Source organism: Mastigoproctus giganteus, chromosome 10 (genome assembly GCF_048544385.1).
Source record: "Mastigoproctus giganteus isolate SK-2022 chromosome 10, ASM4854438v1, whole genome shotgun sequence".
In the NCBI taxonomy this organism is placed as follows: Eukaryota; Metazoa; Arthropoda; class Arachnida; order Uropygi; family Thelyphonidae; genus Mastigoproctus; species Mastigoproctus giganteus.
In genome coordinates this window covers 142,693,731-142,718,419 of record NC_143584.1, presented here as the reverse complement: position 1 = coordinate 142,718,419, position 24,689 = coordinate 142,693,731, and the positions used below count along the sequence as shown (strand labels likewise).

General features: G+C 37.0%; 1 protein-coding gene across 1 annotated transcript in view; it reads left to right on the top strand.

The window, feature by feature from the left end:
* The window catches only part of LOC150079329 (116 kDa U5 small nuclear ribonucleoprotein component), a 330,420-nt gene that overhangs the window by 275,846 nt on the left and 29,885 nt on the right, over nt 1-24,689 (top strand). Inside the window, exons 19-21 of the mRNA XM_090383490.1 lie at nt 1,511-1,598; nt 9,289-9,502; nt 22,753-22,906. Coding sequence (XP_090239616.1) covers nt 1,511-1,598; nt 9,289-9,502; nt 22,753-22,906 — 456 coding nt within the window. The remainder of the gene's footprint in view (nt 1-1,510; nt 1,599-9,288; nt 9,503-22,752; nt 22,907-24,689) is intronic.

Below are 24,689 nucleotides of genomic sequence, written 5' to 3'. Positions count from 1 at the left end.
CAGTTAATACGCTCCATTTCTATCATAGTAATACTTCTATTCCCTGTAGATGTTTGCAAACCACAAAAAGCTGATGCAACTTTACATTTTTATTTTATTTCCCCTGCGTGTTTTATAATATTCCATACTGTATAATCAGGCATTCCGACATCTCGTCCTATTTTAGAGTTGCTATGACCATGTTCATGTCATTCAGTCACATCAATTTTTGCTCTAATCTGGTAATGAGCCTCTTCTTTTTTTTTGTGCTCGTAGTGTTTTTATCCGAAGGAATCTTCCTTTTGTCCATTTTGTTAAGAGCACTTCTCAAAACGATTAAAACAAATCACGAAAACTAACGTATATTACAACAGGCAGTAGCACATGCACACACAAAGATAAACAAGTGTAGCAGCATCTACTGCGAGGCTAGCACAGCTAGCTTTGCATTAACTGAATTTTGGTTCACATTAAATGCGGCCTGTTATCGTTATACAATTCACACTAAATCGAATATAGCATTATTTGAACTCGCATTAATCCCAACCTAGCTGTACTGTTTAAATGTTATCACTTTTGCTGATGTTAATATACATTATGGTTTGGTCTAGATATAAGTGTGATTAATGTGTTTAAATATTAAGCTTACCTTTCTTGCTCAAAACAATATTGCCACAAGTTGTACATATAATGTGTTGATGTTTTTGCATGAAGCAGACTGTCAATAAGTGATCACTGAATGCACTGCATATGGAAAATGATAAGAGAATTACTTCTGGAATATACTCAATAATCACGAAATTTAACCATTCTGTTCATAATGGACTATGCTCTATAGCTCACAGTATAAAAAGCCAAACAGGATCATATGCTAGAACAGTGGTAATTTGCATCTGGTTGTGCAAGCCAAAATGATAAAGTAGCAGTTATAGGACATGGTAAAGATATCACAGTTTCAAAAGGACATGATTGTGGGAACTTGTGCATATTAGAAACCACATGTCTTGTCAGTTGCTCGCAGCCCAATGTGGTTAAGGTGTGCAAAGAATGGTGTTGAATGGAACAAATCACCTCTTGCTGCAAACTTCATTTCCATTAGCCTGCCGAGCATGTTTGTTGAATATCAGCAGTCTCATCTGACCGCCAGTGAGGGAATACAAGAGCTCTTGAGAATCCAAGCTTCATTTAGAGTTTCTACTGCTACTATATGATGTTGCAAAATTGTATGCTCTTCTAATCCATGCAATTAGTAAGTGCGGTAAAATACAGTATTACTGCTTTCCCCCCCCTCCAATAGTACAGCACTTTTTATATTTGAGCATTCTTCAGTGACTAATATGTATTTCTTTTGAGTTTAACAGATAACCAGATTTAGCACAGGCTGTATGGTCTATTGAAGTGAGTTTTTTGGTAGCAAAAATTTGCTACAATAATTTTATGGATTAAAATTAGTAATCTGTTTTTCTTGGTAATATTAATTAGTTGTGAAACAGCTTTGTAGTTTCATTATTTACATTTTTCCCCTCCTCAGGTTGACAAAGGACTCTTGAATATGGTGAAAGATAGTATTATTCAGGGGTTTCAGTGGGCTACCAGGGAAGGTCCTCTCTGTGAAGAACGTTAGTATTTTGATGATTTCAGAATATATTCCATTTTGATTTTCTTATTTTTTAAATATCATATTTATATGAATTTGGGATTGGGATAGGATAAAATTTTGGTTCTTCAGACTCATTTTAACAACTATAAAATTAATTCTTAGGCCATAAAAACCTTGAGTAAATATGGCAACAATTCCATGATCATTAGTAAAAGTCATTAGTGAGAAAATAAGCACTTAACCTATATAGAATTATTGTATATTATTCTCCACTTATTCTTAAAGAGAACATTTTGAGACAGTGGTGTCCAACCTGTGGGCCGGATATGGCCCATGCAGAAAGTGAACTAAAACAGTTTAATTATTTAAAAGATTGTTGTGCTCATTTTAGCTAATATGTGAGTTGAGGTTACAAAGCGATATGTTGGTGTTGTGAATTCTGTTTCTTTTATTTATGTTTTGTATCAAATGTGTGAATGTCCGACCAGAAGCATGTGTATATACGAGGTTCTATCAAAATGTTCTGGGAAATCAATTATGGTGCACCTTCTGCTTGACCTTTGTGGGCAAAAGTGTATGCATAGTACACTTCATTGAAAAATGCAACACTAATTTTTTTTCAAATCACTTAGTGCAGCCCGCAAAACAAATCCAACTTTGAAGGCGCCTCCGTAGCCAGGTGGGAAGGAGCAGCAGTGCATAGCACACGCTTCTTGATTAGACCGGGGTTCGAGTCCGTCACCACCAAATATGGAGGATGCGGAAAGGTCAGGGAATGACCACCGCATATCCCGGAGCAATATGGCCTTAGTTGCTAATGCTCCTAAAAACCAAAACAACAAACAACCAACTTTGAATATGGCCCCTGTATGGGAAAAGAATGGACACCACTGCTTTAAGAGATTAAAGACAAATTACAATCTTGCAGGTTGAAGTGCTTATTTTCTGTTTCTTGATTTACCTGCACATCATGCTGCTAAAAGAACATCTGAGATTAGCAAAGGTCTTTATTAAATTTTTGACTTAACAAAAGCATATTTACAGAATAATCATGTTGAAAATGTGAATTGAAAAGCCGAAGGAAATTTTATTTAATTATGTTATGTTTCTTTTCTTAATAATATAAGATGCACAGCTATAAAAGAAGTTAGCATTGAGTACTTCCCTCCCTTTCACATATTTATGAAGAGCTGTCTCAGTTATGTTTGAAACTTATATTTTATTGCAGTTCTTTTAACATATTCACACAATGATGGTTAAAAAATCCAATGCATTGCAAGTGGATTTTCCCCCCCTCCTGATGTTTTTTGATCTTAAAATGAGAGTTGGTTTGATTTGTTGCTTAATCACCACTAATTTTTGTGCTAAATAAGTGTTAATTATAGCAACCTGGATATAATGGGCACATGGCCTACTGGTGCTTGCTCACTCACACACACACACACACACACACACACACACACACACACACACACACACACACACACACACACACACACACACACACCACTGTGTGTTTTATGTTTCTATTCACGGTCAGTTCCCATGTATCCGAAAGTAAAAAGAGCATTAGAGAAGTTCCATGTGTTGTAACTGAATAATTAGAGTTAATTTCTATCAAAAATTGCAGTGTTCCTCTGAAAGGTCACTCCACCTGGTGAACTGACATTGATATAATTGGAAAAACCGATCTCCCAGTTCTGTTTTTTTTACACAGTAAAAAATTATTCTTACTTTAGCCCCATAACTGTCTGTGGCATGCTCCAGGCATGACTGTGTGGCCACGAAAAAGGTAATGATCACATTTTCGCTCTAAGGCACAGTGTGCTTCTCCTGTCTGAATCGATTTGATGTGTGGTTGTACAAAACATGGAACTGGACTCATATCACTTGCAGAATAGTCTATTCAAAAGTCCATGTTAAATTTAACAAATTCAGGTCCAAGGTGATTAAATTGTACCAACACAGATACAGAGAAATCTCCATATTAAGATATCCTTTCAACCTCCTAGCAGTGGTTCAATCTGCAACATTCACTTGACTTCATCACCTAGGTTTCTACTGTTGCTAGCCATGATGAACAGCCCTTTCAGCATCAACCTTGTCCTTGTCTCAGTGACAATGGTCACTTTCAAATACCAGCTGATTGCTCTTAATCATTTCAGTTCCAGCCACTGTAGGAACTGGGTCAGACAGATTCCTTCAGTTTATGATATAAAGCTGATTCTATACAGGCTTACCTTCTTGACGTTGTAGTCAGTTTATAGGCTACTCAAATTTTTGTATCGGCTTTAATTTTGACTTGGCTCATTATGGTCTCAGTTGCCAACCATTAAACACAAAACCAACCAACCAATCTATACTGGCTGCAGATTCAGCAAACCATTGCTTCCCACACCACTGGAAAGAGTATCTTGTGTAACCAATACAAAAATACATACAGTAGTATGTATTTTTGTGTTAGTTTCATAATACAAAACTTGTCATTTGTGAAACATTATGTACCAATCTCCCCATCAAGCCATTTGAATTTGCTACAGAAAACCTGTTAACAATCTTGAATAGACAGATACTGCCAGACAGTCCTGAAAATTCACTATGCACTCTTAATTAGATCAACACAAACTAAACTTCAAGCAATCACCAATAGAATTCTCATAGCATATGAAAGCAAAGAGTCACTGGCAATTGCCTACTTATACATTGAGTTGGCATTTGTCATACAACTGTATGGCAAATACCACCTTGATGGAAGCCAGCTCAAGAATAGCATCCAATATTTTAGAAGTGAAATTTGACAAGAAGCTGTATCATCTGGTCAAAATAAATAAAAACAAACCAAGATATCCAGAGACTGGAAAACTTGGTTTGTTTTTATTTATTTATTTATCTTTTTATTTTGTTACATAAAGGAACATAATTCCAGTATAGATAATTGAAATTGATACATTGGGGTTCAGAAATTCTTACACTAACGAAAGGTGGTAGATGACTTTCATCAACCGGTGAAATACCACCACTTTGCTTATTGGAGGCTTGAAGTGGTGAAACCCATGTTTAGTCTCTAGAGCAAAGTTTCTGGCACCCCCCCCCCCTACTTCTCCTTCAACCCATGCACGGTACTAAGTACTATAGGTTTTGATACCTTTCGTGTTTGGGGTTTCCATAAAAAAAAAAAAAAAAAAAAAAGGCTGATAAGATTCTTGCTAGTCCTCCATGATATGGTAAATTCAACTGTCACTAATTTGAGAGAGCTGTACAACATGTAAATCAGTCCATGAACATTCACATAATACATATTTTATGGATAGGAATTGGTGTAATATGAACTAAGTAATCGGCGCCTCTGTAGCCAGGTGGGAAGGAGCAGCAGTGCATAGCACACGCTTCTTGATTAGACCGGGGTTCGAGCCCATCACCACCAAATACGGCGGATGCGGAAAGGTCAGGGAATGACCACCACATATCCCGGAGCAATATGGCCTTAGTTGCTAATGCTCCTAAAAAACCAAATAACAACAACTAAGTAATCAGGTTTGCTAAAACCTTTAGCCTTTATAACAGTTAGGTCTCTATTGCACACTCTCTACCAGTTTTTTTGTTAATGTCTTCCAATATATTTTGCCATTCAGCTTTTAGAGTGGTGGCCAGTTCAGCTTTGTCTTTTGGGTACTCTCTTCCCACATGCACCAGATGGTCCAATTCATCCCAGAGGTTCTCTATAGGACTCTGGCCAGGGCTCTGGGCTAGCTAGTCTTAACTTTTTGATGCTCATTTCCTCAAACCAGTCCATCACGTGAGTGGTATGACATGGAGTGTTGTCCTGCTGATATAGGTATGGGCCTTTCCCAATGTGGATAATGTGTTATTGTCCAGGACATCTAGACAGACCTCTGCATTCATGGTGTTTTGTCAAAAATAACCAGTGGTAATGGGCCAAACCATGAAAAACAGCTTCATACCATCACGCTGCCTATGCCAAACTTCATTATCAGGATGATTACAATCTGACAGATAGGTTTTCCAGGCATTTCCATCAATCTAGGACCATCGGACAAATCGTGTACCATGACTCATTACTCCAAAGCACAGGTTTTCATTGGTTTACAGTCCAAGAATGGTAGGTCTTACACCAAGCTAGACAGTGTCTGCCTTAATCAAGATGATTAGTGACTTGTGGATGGTTACATGACTATGGTAACCCATATCATACAGTATCCTATATGCTTTATTGGTGCTGAGATGTGTCCCCATTGTCTCAATGAGGGCCTGTATATATTGTGAAATGTCAGCTTGCATTCTGAGTAGTCAGTTCTTTTCAGCTCTCTTGTCAGCTTCAGAGGTTTTCAGAGTCCTTTCGTAATGGTTTCAACAACAATCCATTTCCATCTGCAGATCACATCATCAATTGTCAACCTAGGGATCGTCAGTGCTGTTGAAATGTCACATACAGACGGAATGCATATGTGGTTGTATTATCATTTGTGATTGTATTATCATTCCGTACTGGAAGTCTGCTAATTTCATTGATCAAGGCGTCTTGCATTCAAAATCGTACTGCTGTATGATCGAAGGCTTGTCTGACACGAGATGTTTGGGTAGGCTGTGACCAACTATCGTTGGAGAGGTATGTGGATATTAATGGTAGGGCTGTGTGTGTATTGAAGCAGAATGGATGAAATATCGAGCACCTGTGGGATGAGGTGGAATGCACTCTTTGGAGTAGAGATCTGCAGCATCCAGTTTGCAACAACTGTGGAAAACAATTATGTTGACACAATGGGGAGGGGGGGTAACTTCCTTACTTCTAGGTAGTTGTACTTTATTACGTACATTTACCTAATAGCAAGTAGGTAGGTAAACCTAATAAAGATAATGGCCGTTTAGTGTTATCCGTGTAAGTTAAAACAGCTTATTCAACAAAAGAACTGGAACTTTATGGCCAATATATGAACCGGCATGATTTAGCCATAGTAGTACTTGAACCTGTAAACCAAATACCATCCGACAACTACATTGGAAATATTTTAGAAATAGCTATGCAGCTAACACCTACCCTTCTTAGTGGAAGGCAAGTACTATTTTTCACTGGAACTGTCATAGCTTTTAGATAGTTTGTTTTATTAATAGTTTTAATTTATATATTACTCTTACAATAGCAAAGGAAGTATAATTAAAGTACTAACTTTTAATATTACTATTGACATATGATGCAAGGAAGAAGAAATTATGCAGCATTCATCCCCCCCCCCACACACACACCAAGGCTTTTTACTTATTTCTTCTAATAAAATTTCTTTTAGTACTCTTCCTGACCAGAGGAGTTTATTTACAGCTTCATTTTAACTGTGTTTGGCAGTCAATATACTAGTACTAAAGTTATCAGTGAGCTGTGCACTTTTTTGTGGAAGTGTACAGATTTTCTCATAACGTGTGATTTTGTATCTGTGTACATTACCCAGCTACACAGCCAATCCAGCTGTAACTATTATGTGAAATAAAATATTGAAGGCAATTATTTATAAAATAGATGGGTGAAGGGATCAAAAAAATGGAACAGAAAAATATAAATCTCATTTTGAAATAAATACAGTGGATTCCGGTTATTTGGGCCACCGGTTAATCGGGACAGCCGTTTATTTGGGGCAAATCTTAAAAAACAAAAACCAATCGAGAAAATAGCCAGGGTTTACTTCGCTTAATTGGGACAAAATGCCGTTTAATCGGGGCAGGAGACCTCAGCACTGGAGATTACCCTACGATTGTCTCTGACCGTACCACGTAGTTCGGTCGGATTTCTGGAGGTCACAACTATAAAACAATAAAAACAATTAGCAGTCACCTGTTTATTGGGCTTTTGTGTTAATGTAATCTATCATAAACGGACAGTAAACTCGATCTTATTGAATTTGCGGTAACACCGACAGCTGGAATTCTGTGGGTTATTATGGTGAAATGAGTTTACACTTCCATGGAATCTTGAATCATATAAAAAAAATAATTTTCAGAATCGTCTCTTCATTCCTGTTTTTAAAGCTTTGTAATTTGTTACTCCGTTCTCACTTGCGCATATTGTGTTACTTGCAATTTGTGTGTGCAGTGTTTTTTGTTATTGATTTCTTATCTTTTTACTGTTTTAAATTTTAACCCCCACCCACAAATGTCAGTGAACAGAAATTTCAACTAGTTAGTATGTACATATTACAGTACGTATTAATTATTCCGATTATCACGTATATTCTTCCGATTTTCAAGTATCATTAATTTTTTAATTGGTAAGGTAATAAAGAGTAAATCTGTGCTATATCTTGCCACAGGCTATAAAAGTAAATATATCTTTACTTTTATAGCCTGTGGATAATATTCCTCCTATTTTCGCTAATTAGAATCGCTGTTTAATAGAATTAAAATTCAATTCACAAACGTGATCACAATGACCGGCGCTTACTACACATCGTATAATGAACGGTACTTTACTGTGGCGAGTTCGTTGAAATGTGATTTGATTGTACAGTGAACTAATTGTAAAGGGGGGGGGGGTAAATTGTATTTTTAACTATTTATGTGAAACTTCAGATAATTGGGGCAGCCGCTTAATCGAGCCAAAATGCACTAGTCCCGATGTGTCCCAAATAACCGGAATTGACTGTATTACAATAAATTGAAATATATGAAAATAGACGTTAATCAAGTGCAGTGATAAAGCTAAGTTAAAAGTGAAGGTGCCAAGTCTACTATCAGAACTACGAATTAAAAGCAAATGAAGCAAAAAGTACACATTTTTCAATTTAAGATATCGTAATTTGACAGTACACAATGTTTTTACTGACAAAAGTTACAAAATATTGTAACTTATTGTTAGCATATGATGAAAGACTTAGCAGGATATTGTTTTATAAATTAAAAAAAAAAAAAAAAAAAACCCATAATATTAACATTTCAGTTTTCAGATGATGAGATATAGTCCAGCTTTTCAATCATTCCTCGAGATTCACAAGATTATGAATGTTACTTAATTTCATTTAAATTTATTTTATACAAATATCTTGTGTACACACAGGAATATAGTTAGATTTATGTGTAAAGGTTTCAAAAGGCTTATATTTAAAACCCATGTGGTTTTGATTGCTCTTTTTCCCCTTAAGTGTTCAAGAAGATCAATCGGAGTTTAGATCCCATCTCAACAAAATTGTCTTTTAGGGACTTTTTAAGTATGATCAAGAATCTTGCTTAGTCTCAGGTGGGTGTGGCATGTTTTTTCACCTCCCAGAGGCAAATTGGGTTTTTTATCCAGAAAAGCAGCTAACTGACCATAAGATATATGCCATTTACTAAATATTGATGCTTTGTGATCTTAGTTGTCTTGGCACTGAATCTGAATAACCTTACTCATATTCCAGAAGAAAGCAATGAAAAGCCTTAAGGGGTGTAGGGTTTTTCTCTTGAGGTAGTTGTTTTTCATCCTGCATGATATGCAAATTGCCCTTGATGCATGCTGCTACAGACAAATTATATACAGACCTGTCTGTTCATACCATTTTGTTTCATTGGGTATATAATAAATAAGAAACTGAATTTATGTTATATGACATCACTAAAAAATTAACAGAAACATTTCTTAATGTTCAGGTTAATAAATCCTATTAACTGAATCTTTTAATTATTTCAAGTTTGAGGGGAAAAAACTAACATGTTTTCTATTTGTTTAGCAATTAGGAATGTAAAATTCAAGATCTTAGATGCTGTAATTGCATCAGAGCCAATTCACAGAGGTGGTGGCCAGATCATTCCTACTGCTCGCCGGGTTGCTTACTCTGCCTTTTTAATGGCTACACCTCGTCTCATGGAACCATACAACTTTGTTGAAGTTCAGGCTCCAGCTGACTGTGTATCTGCTGTTTATACTGTGCTTGCTCGACGGAGGTAATTTTATTTTTTTTATTATTATTTTTTAAGTATATGCATGCTGGCTAAATGATCATTGAAAACCCAAAGAAAGACCTAAATAAGAAATCAGTTTATTGGGTATGATACTAATAGACACAAACTGCTAGTTTCATATTTTGTAGATAAATATTTTTATTTCCCAGTAACTACTAATAAATGTTATTAAACTGAGTTTCTCAAATATCACTTAAGAAGTCAGTGTTATAAAGTATTAAGCTACTGTCTGATCCCCAGCGATAAATTTGTGATGAACAGTACTTTCAAACTTGAAGAAAGTATAGTCCATATGAGTTAACTTTTGTCACTCCTTCTACAGAAAATAGTTCTACATTACATTGGAGATTGTGCACAACTTACCTGAAAAGACAGCAATAAAGTCTGAATTTTATATATGTGAAACACAGTAAGTTTTACTAAAGAAAACTGGGTTGATTGCAGCATCTCTATTTTATTTTAAAATGAAATTGTTACAAGAAAAGAAAAGGGTGAGGGCAAGTTTTGTTGATAGAAAAAAGCTCATAGTTAGCTGCTCAGATTGTTGAGAAATGTGGTGGCCTATTTTGTAAAGAAACAAGAAAATGGAGGACTTTGCATCCGTTCATGAAAGAGAAGCACAGGCATTAGAAATTTCTGAAGCAAGCATTGCAAAGTATGTAGCAACTGAAGCCAGAGAAAGAAAATCCAAAAGATGTTCAAGCATTACCAGAATGGTCAATATCAGTAAGGATTGTTTTTGACAGACATTTGATTTATAACAAATATACTAGTAATCATAAAGTATCATTATAAATTTACTTCACTTGATTGAAGAAAGGGAGATTGAGTTCTTGGTAGGTGAGCACTGTTGCGCAACATCATGAAAGATCTTGGATTTGAATGGCAGAAGCATGATGTTCAAAAATTTTTATGATTATTGTGGGTGTTCAGTGTGCTCAGATGTTTTTAACCATATTAAAATATGTAAATTTGAATTAAACATATTTACAATTTAAATACAGAGGATGGTGCCACAAAAATTTTAAATGTTATTGAATTAAGCTGTGTACATTTCGCAATATGTAGGAAGGTATCACAAAATTTTTGTCAGTTATACAGCTTCTGAATGGAAAACCCTTCGCAGATGGATATGGTAAATGTTATTGAATTAAGCTGTGTGCATTTTGCAATATGTTTATTATTTTGGTTTTTAGGAGCATTAGCAACTAAGGCCATATCACTCCGGGGAGATGCGGTGGTCATTCCCTGACCTTTCCGTATTTGGTCGTCACGGGCTTGAACCCCAGTCTAATCAACAAGCGTGTGCTACGCACTGCTGCTTCTGCCCACCTGGCTACGGAGGCACCTTCGCAATATGTAGGAAGGTATCACAAAATTTTTGTCATAGTTATACAGCTTTGCCATGATGACTTGGTAATACAGTTTCCAAGTAGCAATTTATGCCAGTTAAAAGCCATCGTCTCCTTGAAAATTTTTTTTTTTTTTTTGTAATCAATAAAGTCATCCATTGCTTCTCTGGGGTGTGTATCTTTGTATTCAATTCTCATATTTAAGGACTTTTTATAAAAGTTGGGATGGGAGGGAGAACCTCTGAACTGTGCATGTAGTATTATGGACAGTTGAACATAAGGTGCTCTTGGTTATTTCTCGTTCATTTTTATGATGTTTACAGGTTTTAATTTTGTTGGAGCAGGGATAAACTCTGAAACCCCCACATGAACATGAGCTAAGGCCCAGAGTGCCAAGTGATTTATAGTGCGATTTTTTAGTGTTTTTCTAGAGCTAGTACTAATGCTTTCAGACCCCTTGCACTGCTCGCAACATTACTGTGCTCCTCTTCTGCTGATCGCTTGTTCACTGGTTGGCGCTACTCCTGTCTCCACGTGGCAGGGCCAGTAACCTGGGAGAAGGAATTTCCTCTTCCAGGAAGAGGAAATTCCTTCCACAAAAAGGAGCAACGATGGATTTCAATAAATATCCATCACTGGAGCCCACAGATGGCAAAGTTATTGACTCTGTTTCAGAACATGAGTCATTGTCCGAAGAGACTACAGATGGATAAACAGAATTCAGATATGCCAGCATTTCTCATAATGCACTTGCTGTCCACACAACCTGTCGGCAAGCTATCACCTTTTCTAATACAAAAATGTTTAGAATCAGTTGTTGGATCCCCCTAAAGTGGTGAAGCGTCTCCAATCTGGAGACCTTCTAATTGAAACATCAAAAACATCACATTCAGAAAAATTAATGACATTTAACAATATTCCAGTGTCAGTTACACCCCATAACACTCTGAACACCTCTAGAGGCGTTATCAGCGAATGGAACTTACTGTCTCTGAAAAAGAACTAGTACAAGAGCTTAGTGAACAAAAGATAACACATGCATGGAGAATAATGACTAAGAAAGATGGCAACCCACTACCAACCAGGTCCATCATTTTAACATTCATACTCCAACACTTCCATCTTCTGTTAAAGCAGGTTACTTAAACTGCAAGATTCGGCCTTGCATCCTGAATCCCATTCGCTGCTTTAAGTGCCTTTAAATGCCGTCTGAGAATGTCCAGTATGAGCATTCTCAGACGGCATGCCGAGACAATGCTGTGTGTCCTATTTGTGGCTACAAGGAGACTGTACAGCTTCCACTCCTACTTGCCCAAACTGTAAAGGAAGCCATCTTGCATTTTCTAAAGCATGTGACCTTTGGAAAACAGAGAAAAAATCCAGAAATATAAAGTCAAAGTGAAACCACGCATTAGCAACATGAAAATGGAGGTTCAGTCCTAGGATGACGGCAGTACTAAAGTTACATGCTAATGATACCTTGGACACAACAATAATTTCCCAGAAATGAAAAATAAAAAGTAAGCAGACAAACCTTTTCAGAAAAAAACAGTCAGATCAATCTTCCTCAAACAACCCCAATCAATGCACAAATTTCTACAATGGAATTGCAGAGGATTACACAGTAATGCAGATGATCTGAATGATTTTCTCATACAAACTAATGCAGTAGGTGTCTATACAGGAAACATTTTTATCACCAAAAGTGTGTCTCAAATTCAAAAACAATACTATGTTTAGGCGAGACCAGGGATTCTGGCACTCCTGCTCGTGGAGAGGTAGCTATTCTTGTCAAAAATACCATACCATCAATACATCTTCAACTACAAACCTCCTTAGAAGTTGTAGCTGTTCGGATGGCAATAGAAATATCATTAATCCTTGCATCCATTTATATCCCACCAAATTATCTTTGCTTCCAGAGTGAACTTGACAATCTTGTCACACAACTGCCACCTCCTGTATGTATACTCTGTGATTTAAATGGACACCATCCATTATTGGGCTCTTCCACCATGGATAGCAGAGGCCAATTAATTGAATCATTCTTGGATAACCATAATCTGACTGTATTAAACTCTGGCTCTCCAACGCATGTTCAGCTACCTACAGGTACAACATCTGCCATAGATTTATCCATCTGTTCAGCATCTCTTCTTCCAAGCATGGAATGGTTAGTGCTGAATGATCCATTCCACAGTGATCATTTTCCTGTCATAAGTTCAATTCAAACGCAGGTTGTGTCACGTCTTAAAGGCCGTAATTCTCGGAATTTTCACAATGCAGACTGGAAAAATTATTCTACTTAATGTCCTACTCAACCGGTATGTACAGCAAGAACATATTGATGACATAACCAGCCTTATACTATCGGCAGCTGAAATTTACATTCCAAAATCTGACCAGCGCAAATGGGTACATTTTTTTTTTTCCTATTTATTTGTACACACAATTCTTTACAGATTATATACAAAAACTTACAGAGAAGATATATATACATTTTATATACATTAGCATTCTCATTATACATATATAAAAAAAAAAAATATATATATATATATATATATATACACTGTATTATATACGAACACGTGTGTGTGTGTGTGTGTTTTACCTGTATCAAGGGTGGCTCCTAGGCCTTAGCCCATCTCCACCTTGCACGTCTGTGTTGGTGCAGAAACTCTGCAAAGCTTTTTATCGCTTGTGTACGTCCATCTTGCCACCAGGGAGCAGCCAACACGTATGCAGCCGCTGCCCACCCCCAGGCACAAGCAGCCTGCCTGGGTCTACTATTACCTTTAGTGCCTTGGGCACAAATCCCGCACCCACCGGAGATAGTGCAATACCGGTGGGTGGCAAATGGGTACACCAAAACCAGTGGTGGAATGAAGATTGCTCCAAAGGAAAAAGAGGAAAAAAAATCGTGGAACCAACTTCACAAATTCCTAACTACCGCCAACCTAATTGTTTTCAAAAAATGATGGGCTGAGAGGGCAATAGCCTCTCAGCCCATCAGTTAGGGCTGAGAAGCTATTGCCCTCAAATCATTTAGAACTTTCTAAAGTTACATACTTTTCAAGTACAATATAAAAATATCCTATCAGCATCAAGAAGAGGGTGTCCCACAGGGTTCCATACTGAGTCCAATCCTATTTGAAATTAGGGTCAACAATATATTGGAGGACCTTCCAAAAACTATTGAAGTATACATGTACACAGGTGACTTCACCATATCCTGCCAATCACAATGTATAAACACTATCAAATGACAGTTACAAATTGTTCTAACAGAATAGAATCCTGGTCTTTATGCAATGGCTACCATCTTGCTGAACAGAAATCCACACGACCACTCATTTCTGCAAACTATGGTCACTTCATCCTGATCCTGAGCTAAAGACAAAATTTGCCAGTTCCTCTTGTTAACACTGTCCATTTTCTTGGAACTTTCAAGCTCATGTGGCCCATCTTCGAACCATCTGCTTGAAAAAATTGAATATCCTTCGTTGCGTGTCATCCATGTCACGTGGCACTGATTGACATACCCTTATTCATCTTTATAGAGCTCTCCTCAGGTCCCGTTTGGACTATGGTTCTCCAGTGTATAACTCTGCAAGGAAGAGTACTTTAGAGCAATTAAATACCATCCATCATAGTGCTCTGAGAGTTTCTCTAGGGGCTTTAAAACCTCCCCATTTCATAGCCTTTACATTGAAGCCCACGAACCTCCCTTACATCTTCAGAGGAAAACATTGCTTTTGATGTATGCCACAAAGATCTGCAGTCTTCCCTCTCACCCTAGTTGGAGATGTCTGTACAGTACTGAATGGGATCAATATGAAAAGAGACGTGCTGCACTTAGACTTAAAGAACTGGCTCAAATGTGGGATTCTGGCGAAATATTGATGACATCAAGGCCCTCCTGCAAAAGCACGAGCCAGTTTGCTTTTGCTTGCAGGAGACATGTCTAAAGGCAAATGACGATCCCACGATGCATAACACCACAATTTTTCGTAAGGATAGAATTGCAGATGGTCCTGTCCATGGAGGAGTGGCTATCCTTGTGGGAAACCAGACCCCAGTTCAGCCCTTGCTAATTACAACTAGCATAGAAGCTGTTGCAATTCGCCTTACAGTGGGATTTTTATTAACGGTCTGCTCTATTTATTTGCCACCTGGGACTGACATCTCCCAGGAAGACCTTGATGATCTTGTAACGCAGTTGCCTCCCCCTTTCTTACTTTTTGGGGATTTTAATGGACATAACACCCTAAGGGGTAGTGCTAACATCAACGGAAGGGGAAGAGTCATAGAGCATATGCTCAATGACCTCTCCCTTCTAAATACTGGAACAAACACCTTCTTCCACATGCCTACCCGTACTTTTTCTGCCATTGATCTCTCTCTATCTGCTCCCCGTCTCTACGCCCTTCACTCACTTGGGAAGTGATCACTTCCCTGTGATAACCTTGTTACACAGTGGAAGTTTGATCAGGGTGACTGGAATGCCTTCCAACATGAGGCAAATTTTGACCTCAGTACAGTCAGTCGGGAGCCTATCAATGATGCAGTAAAGTACATCACAGAAATCATTGTCCAAGCAGTTGCTAATGCTGTCCCAAAAACATCTGCCTGGTTTCAACCATTTCCCAAACCTTGGTGGAATTCACAATGCACAACAGCAAAAAAGGCTCAAAACAAAGCATGGGGGATATTTTGCCGATATCCTACCACGATCAACCTTATAGCCTTCAAACGCGCACGAGCCAAAGCACGCTACATCCGTCGTCAGAGTCAAAAGGAATTGTGGATCCGTTTTACATCATCTATTAACCAGTCTACCAACTCTAAGGTAGTCTGGGATAAAATCCGGAAAATGAAGGGGAAATATACATCCCACCCTTCTTCAATCCTAGATTATAATGGATGCAATATTGCAGATCCAACAGCAATAGCCAATGCTCTTGGGGAAACATTCTCTAATATCTCTGCCACATCTTCGTATTCCCCAGAGTTCCTGGTTCTGAAACAGAAAATCGAAAAACAGGCACTTAATTTTAAGTCCCAGGCCCTCTATCCCTACAACGGGGCATTCACGATAGAGGAACTGAAAAGAGCCCTCACTCTTTCCAAAGCAAGTGCTGTTGGACCAGATGGCATCCATTATGAAATGATTAAACATCTTTCACCAAAATCTATAGATTGTCTGCTCCTTCTGTATAGCAGAATCTTTATTGAAGGGCAGTTTCCGGACTCCTGGCGAAAGGCAATTGCTCTTAGGAAAGGCAATTGCCTTTCCTAAGCCAGGAAAGGATCTAAAAGTGACCACCAATTATCGTCCTATTGCTCTGACTAGCTGTCTGTGCAAAATCCCGGAGAGAATGGTTAATTCTCGTTTAATATGGTATCTCGAAACAAATGACCTTCTCTCCACCATCCAGTGCGGCTTCCGAAGGAACCGGTCCACTTTGGACCATCTTATTAGATTGGAAGCATCCATCCTGGATGCTTTCCTAAAACGCAAACACTTGGTGTCGGTGTTCTTTGACATGGAGAAAGCGTATGACACAACTTGGAGATTTGGCATCTTAAAAGATCTGCATAGCCTTGGCCTTAGGAGGCAACTCCCCATTTTTATTAAAAACTTTTTAGCCAATTGATCTTTCTAAGTTCGTGTGGGATCCTCACTCTTTCGTTCCTTCAGCCAAGAGGAGGGAGTACCACAAGGATCAGTATTAAGTGTCACGCTTTTTGCAATCAAAGTCATTTCCATCACAGAACAACTTCCTCCAACTGTAAACTGTGCCCTCTATGTTGATGACTTTAGCATATTTTGTCAGTCATGCAACATGAGGGTTATTGAAAGACAACTGCAGAAAGCCATTGATCGCCTTAATTCCTGGGCACTTGCTAATGGCTTCAGGTTCTCGCCGGAGATGACCGTTTGTGTACACTTTTGTCGCAAGTGTAATCTTCATCCTGAACCAAGGCTCGGACAAAATGTTATTCCAGTAGTGTCAGACACAAAATTCTTGGGACTTGTGTTTGATAAAAAGTTGACCTTTCTCGAACATATTCGTCAACTTCGTACAAAATGCACGAGGGGACTAAATATTCTCCGCTCTCTCTCCTCCACGCGTTGGGGAGCAGATCGATGCACCTTACTATGGCTTTACCCTGCACTTGTACGACCCAAATTAGACTACGGGGCCCTGGTATACTCCTCAGCCAGAGACAGTGCCCTTTGATGGCTTGACCCTGTCCATCATCAGGCCATCCGTATCGCTACTGGAGCATATCGCACATCTCCTGTCCAGAGCTTATACGTCGAAGCAAACGAACCATCATTATCCCTTCGACGTAAGCAGTTGTCTTTAAACTATGCTTTAAAGTTGAAATCCCTGCCAGACCATCCTACGTGGACATCCGTTTTTGAGCCACGTTGGGAAAACTTGTACAATACCCGTAAGACTGCCAACCGACCTTTTGGCATTCGTGTCCAAGAGCTACTCAGAGAGTTTAACATCATGGTAGACAAGGTTGCACAAACACGAAAAGAAATTCCTCCACTCTGGCATGCTCATCCCCCACCGTGTGACTTTTCCCTTAAGAAATGGGTAAAGTCTGAGACCTCATCATCTGTCTACCAGCAGCTCTACTCTGCACACCAAGCTGAGCACTCAGACTTCCTGCCCGTTTACACAGACGGCTCGATGTCTGAATCGTGCGTAGGATCTGCTGCTGTCTTTCCGGACACTATAATATCTCAGCAGATTCCTCCTGAATCCAGCATATACACTGCAGAGCTGTATGCTATAGAGCTAGCCTTGGATCACATTCGAACTTGTCAATTCCAAAGGCCAATAATATATTCTGACTCTTTGAGTGTATTACAGGCTTTATTATCTCTGAGACACAATTCTCATCCAGTTCTTTGTCGGGTTCAGCAGAAGATACATTCTCTTCATGAATACAAGTTTGATATCCGCTTCTGCTGGATTCCTAGCCACATTGGGATAAAGGGAAATGATTTGGCTGACGCTGCAGCCAAATCAGCAACACCCACTCATCATTGTTGCCTGTCAGTCCCCTATACAGACTACAGGCAAATAATACGCAACAAGATATATTCCCAATGGCAAGAACTATGGCACAGACAGAGAACAAATAAATTATACCAAATAAAGCCTGTAAATAGAAACATGGCAGTCTAGTCTGCACAGGAATCAGAGCGAGGAAGTTGTTCTTGCTCGACTCCGCATAGGACACAGTCATTTGACACATTCTTTTCTGCTGAGGGCGGATGACCCTCCTATGTGCGAGTCTTGCGACACCGTTTTAACTTTAAAGCATATTTTAATAGATTGTGTTAATTTTATCCATGTTCGCAATATATATTTTACCACTTTTACTCATCCGACTGAGCCTTATACACTCAGTCAGATTTTATCAGACAACTACCACGTGTCAGCAGTTTTTAAGTTTTTACAAGCTATTAATATATACACACATATATAAATTGGATCATTTATTTTTAAACTTATACTGCCTTATACTGCCTTATATATATATATATATATATATATATATATAGATTATTATTAGAAAAAGTAAATCAATCCAATAATAATACCATCATGGACCTAATAAAACGCAAAAAAAAAAAATAAATAAATTATTGTTATTATCGCTTTTTACCGACAACCTAGATGACTTCAACTGGGGCCAACCACCCAGAATGAAGGCAAAAAACGACAAGAAGTTCTCTGTTTCTGTGATGATCAATATATGCTAAGTAATTTAAATCTAAACCAAATATAAACCAGTATAGGTCAAATATAAATCGAATATAAATAAATCGAATGATGATAAAAATTAAGAAAAATTTTGAAATATTAGAATCAAAGGTAAGAAATATAAGTAAAATATAAATGTAAGCATATATTAATCATCGTTGACCCGACAGAGAATGTAATTTAATGATTAAAATAAGATTAAATATATAATGCATACTACATTTGACCGTATCTAGGACATAATGTAATAGTCGTCAAAATAATGTGTGGTGCCCCCTATGTGATGGATACGGTAAAAATAAATAAATAATTAAATTAACGCAAAGAGAAACATGCAGATAGGAAGAAGAAAAACTAAAGGAGTAGGAATAATAGAACCTGAACTCCACAAAGGCGAAAAATAGTGGTATAGATAAGAAATAGTTTCTCCTACGTCCTCGGATTGCCCTAATAATTTCGGCTCGGGTACCCGAGCCACAACTTATATCTTGCAATGTCTTTAAACTGTCCTACACTCTTTTTATTTTTATTTCTCCGAAATTATTAGGGCAATCCGAGGACGTAGGAGAAACTATTTCTTATCTATACCACTATTTTTCGCCTTTATTGGAGTTCAGGTTCTATTATTCCTACTCCTTTAGTTTTTCTTCTTCCTATCTGCATGTTTCTCTTTGCGTTAATTTAATTATTTATTTATTTTTACCGTATCCATCACATAGGGGGCACCACACATTATTTTGACGACTATTACATTATGTCCTAGATACGGTCAAATGTAGTATGTATTATATATTTAATCTTATTTTAATCATTAAATTACGTTCTCTGTTGGGTCAACGATGATTAATATATGCTTACATTTATATTTTACTTATATTTCTTACCTTTGATTCTAATATTTCAAAATTTTTCTTAATTTTTATCATCATTCGATTTATATTTGACCTATACTGGTTTATATTTGGTTTAGATTTAAATTACTTAGCATATATTGATCATCACAGAAACAGAGAACTTCTTGTCGTTTTTGCCTTCATTCTGGGTGGTTGGCCCCAGTTGAAGTCATCCAGGTTGTCAGTAAAAAGCGATAATAATAATTTTTTTTTTTTGCGTTTTATTAGGTCCATGATGGTATTATTATTGGATTGATTTACTTTTTCTAATAATATTCTGTAGACATTATGGGTGTATTGCATGATTGCTTGCAACTGCATTAACCCATAAATATTAGTTATTGTCTTTTTAACTTTCTTTCTTTCCTTTTTTATCACTAATATAACTATTAATATATATATATATATATATATATATATATATATATATATATATAAATATATAAAAATAACAATTTGACGAGGTAACCTTTTTAAAGGTTACCAGAATTTATCTTTATTGTTATTTTAATCGTTTCCTGGCGCAGTATAACCTTAGTTGTTTTTGCGCCAATAAATCCAAAATAAAAAAAAAAAAAAAAAAATCAAATGTGGGACATATATGAGGACATGACACCGCCTGATCCACCATAGACAAATATCCCCGCAATTTACAATGACTATTTCCAACAGCGGGGAAAGAACACCTTTGTCTCCCTTCAGTATTGCACAGTTACACGAAACTCACTCTGCTTCTAATTCACAGGCCTGTAAGATCTATACAGATGGTTCAAAAACTGAGTAGGTGCTGCAGCAATCTTCCCATCATTCACAACTTCTCTCTCATTACCTGTAGAGTCTCCACTAATGCCGGTGTCCCCCAAGGTTCAGTTTTTTCCCCCACTCTTTTCCTCTTGTTTATTAATGACCTTCTTCCATTGACTGGAAATCCTATCCATAGTTTTGCCGATGATAGCACATTGCATTCCACTTTCCATTTTGAGAAACCTTGCCCTGTTAAATCAGCTTCAACTTCTTGAAAATCTGCCACCGATTCCTAAAATGCCGATCTTCAGGTAATTCTCCAGTGGGGCAAAGACAACTTAGTTGATTTCAACCCTTCTAAAACTCAGTCTTGTCTTATATCTCGCAAAAAGGATTCTTCTGCTCCTATGCTTATCTTTAGTGACACTTCGATTTCTAGGCAAAATGATATATCTTTTTTGGAAAGCAAAAGTGCAGTTCTTTTGATTTTCTATGCCAGCACTTGAACTTTATCCTCTTTTTTGAAAACCACCAAACCTGTAATTTACAGTTTTCTTTGTAGTCTTTACCTCTTGATAGTTCCTTCCTGTTTCATGTAACAGGGCCTGTTAGAGTGAGTGTTAAAACCTTCATATTTACTTTATGAAGTTCTTGTGCTAGTTGAAAATTAGTGTAAAATTGGTCAATAATAAATGAAATTCATTGCCTTCAATACTTCAAAGTTTTGGATGAGAAGAAGCACGATCCTTTAGGACTTAGTGGTTCCCAAACTACTGAGATCTATGGATCCCTTCAAAAATGACAAAAAAAGTTTACAGACCCATTTAAAAATGGGGAGGGGACGTGTGTGTTTCTGAAAAGAAAATTCAAAGTTTTATGTTTAAAACAACTAACTTTATTCTTATTTTTATATAAATATATAATCATCAATTTGCTATACGTAGAATGAATAATTTGATCAGTTCCAGGGGGGGGGGGGTCATTTTGTGGACCACCTGGAACTATTCTATGGACCCCAGTTTGGGAACTGCTGCTTTAGGTGAAAGTCAAGTCTGCTCTTATCAAGCTGTGAGTAGTAGGCTTTCCAAAATATGGCACAGTAGCTGACATGTGACAAGTTTCTGAGTGAGCTAAAACAATGCACAAAGGCCCCACTTTGTTGACTTTTGATTTTTACTTTAAAGAGTTCCTACTTCAAATTCGTTTTTGTTTGCTTTTGTTACTGGGAAAATATGGAACATCCAAATCTCCAAAAATCTAATCTTTTTCTGCCTAATACATTCTTGAAAAATGGAACTCTGTCTGTCCATTTTTCATGGACAAAACTCTTGGGAATAGCAACTGCTGAATGACTTATTCACTTGGTTGGGCTGAATTAAAAAGGTTAGGGAAAAGGATTTGGGAGTTGGACATGAAGTTCTCCAAGGTGTATACAGGTGGCAAGGAAGACCCATTGGTGTCCTGTCAATGATTTATCAAACATTTGCTTGTAGAGTTGGGGGTGGTGAGGAGTCATAGCCCCACCTGTATAAAGGCAATTCTTGATCACATCTGGAAAAAAAAAAAAAAAAAAAAAAAAAAACATCAGGCTTCTTGAAAGAGGAGTCCAAAGATGGGAAACCTTGGCGAGATCTGCAAAGGGGTACCCATGTGAGGAAACTGAATATGTGGGCTACAGAGCTTGGCAACCAGGAACCTTAGAGGGGATAGTAAAATGAAGATGAAATTTTAACCTTATGAATTCCTTTGGACCGAGGGGCTATAAACAAATTACACAAAGGCGAATTATGTATAAGTAAATTTGGTTTGTGTTATATATGACATCATTCAACTATTTATAAATTGCATATGATCGAATTCATGTAGTGAAAACACGTGTTATACGAGGACTGATTGTATTATATTATATATTTGAATTTAATATTCTATATAAAATTTTTAAACTGACATATAATTTGGTTGAATATTGCTTTAATCTGAACCCCAGCTACCAAGAACAATTTTTAAAGAGAAAGTGAAATAGCAATAATACTAATTAAGCCACAGGAATTGCTATTAAGTGAATTTTATTGCACGAAAAGTATTAAAATAAGTAAGTAGTAATATAACTATGTAATAACTGCCAACATTTCTGAATTCCATGTTAAATCCTGTCATCAGCTGTATGGGATATACCACCTTGTGCAGTTAGCTCCAGCTTTCGTTAATTTCCTTTTTGGGTCTAAAGACAGGATTCAACATTGTAATCCTTTTTACATAATGAAATTTACTTGTTCATAACAGGTTGCTGGTTTAATTAGTGTTATTCACATATCTTATTTATTCATTGTGAGCAACAATGTAATATCCTTTTATTAACACCTCAATAACAAAAAATGAAATAGATAAAAAAAAAACTTGGACACTTTTTATAAGTTTTACAAAGATGCATTTCTCATTATATTCAGAGGTCATGTAACACAAGATGCACCAGTACCAGGTTCTCCATTGTATACTATCAAAGCTTTCATACCTGCAATTGATTCATTTGGGTTTGAAACAGATTTACGTACACACACCCAGGGACAGGCATTTTGTCTTTCAGTCTTTCATCACTGGCAGGTAAGCTCTTTTAATATGTACAAACATTTTATATATATATACACACACATATATACAATTTTATGTTATTAATTATGATTCTCAGAATAGTTTTAGAAGTCAATAACAGCCACTTTAAATTCATAATGGATCAAGGTAATTTATTAGAATCATACTCTGCTATTTTTGGAGGAAAGAGAATAGCTAGCAATAGTAGAGGCATATGATTCAAGAAAGCAAACTTATGTAGCATCAGCTATAATGTCTTTCCTTAATTTGAATTTATGCTCCCTCAAGTTCATAGTCTGAGCAAGAGGAAGAATCCCGCCAGAATTCAGCGTACTCAACCCAATCAAGGAGTGGTTGGTTCTTTTAATAATGCACACGGACAAATTTTTCACTCCAAATTTAAATGCTTTTTGTATACTCATTTAAAAATACTTCTGATTAATAATACTCTAATTATTCTTAACATAAAATATATTCATAACAGTATCTTTTTTTTTTTTTTTAACTATAACATCTGTAACTTCAGTGATTACAAAAAGAACTCTTCGTTCCCCCAAGCTCTCTTTGTTTTAAAGGCTATAATGCTGCAAAATAAAATATATTTGCAACAGCAGTAATTATAACACAACTTTACTTTAAAGGCACAGTTGGTTGTATCATGTATTTTCTCCGACATATTTTAGAAACTTATGTGACATGCATTTTTATTATTAATGTAACAAGCCCTGTAAAAATAAGATGGCAATAGTTATTTATTTTAAAAATTTTCCTGAAAGCATCCTGTTGCTGCTTCAGGATCTTACAATTCTTTGATATTAATTTTTTGTTTTAAAAATAGTTGCCCATTTTTATAAATGACTGTTAATTTCAATAAAGTATGCACTTCTTTCTGATCGAGTAGTCAGCAGCAGACTAATCTAATTCTTGCAGTGATTTAATGGTGATTGATATTTTTAATTAAAAATATCATACAGTATACAATTCTTTTAACTTAAAAAATATCAAGTGAATTGGCTAGTGTAGTGATTCAAAGGTGAAAAATTGTTAGAAAAGTCTGAAATTAGCATTAGTAGAGGCATATGATGCAAGAAAAGAAGCTTATACAGCATCAGCTGGAAAAAAAAAAAAAAAAAAAAATATCCCTCTGTTTGTTCGAAATACCTGTCCAGCTGAGCCTTAAATTTATTTAGGCTATCAACTTCTACAACAAGGGATGGAAGTCTGTTCCACCAACCAACTACCCGCGGGCTAAAGGCAAATTTACGCACATATATCCTACATCTGTCTTTCTTCAATTTGAATTTATTCCCTCTCAGGTGATTATTCTGAGCAAAAGGAAGAATCTCATCAGCAATGAGCATGCTCAAACCATTCAAGGCTTTATACACCTCGCCAGTGCCTAGTCTACAGAGATTGTAATTTACAAAACTTAAGCATTTCTTTGTAAGAGGAACTCTTTGTTCCATTCACTAATCTTGTTGCCCTTCTCTGTACTCAGCTGCTCTACATCCTCCTTGAAATGAGGCCTCCAGACCTGTATACAGTACTCTAGGTGTGGCCTGACCATTGCCTTATACAAGGGAATAATCACCTCATTATCCCTGCTAGAAAAATTCCTGTATATCATTGACAAGACATCATGAGCTACTCTTGCAGCCCGTCTGCACTGCTCAGAGAACTTAATATCTGCCTGCACAATTACCCCCAGGTCCTTTTCATTTTCTACCACTATCAGTGTAGTACCACAGAGCTGATACGTTGCTCTGGGGTTAATGTTTCCCATATGTAGTACTTA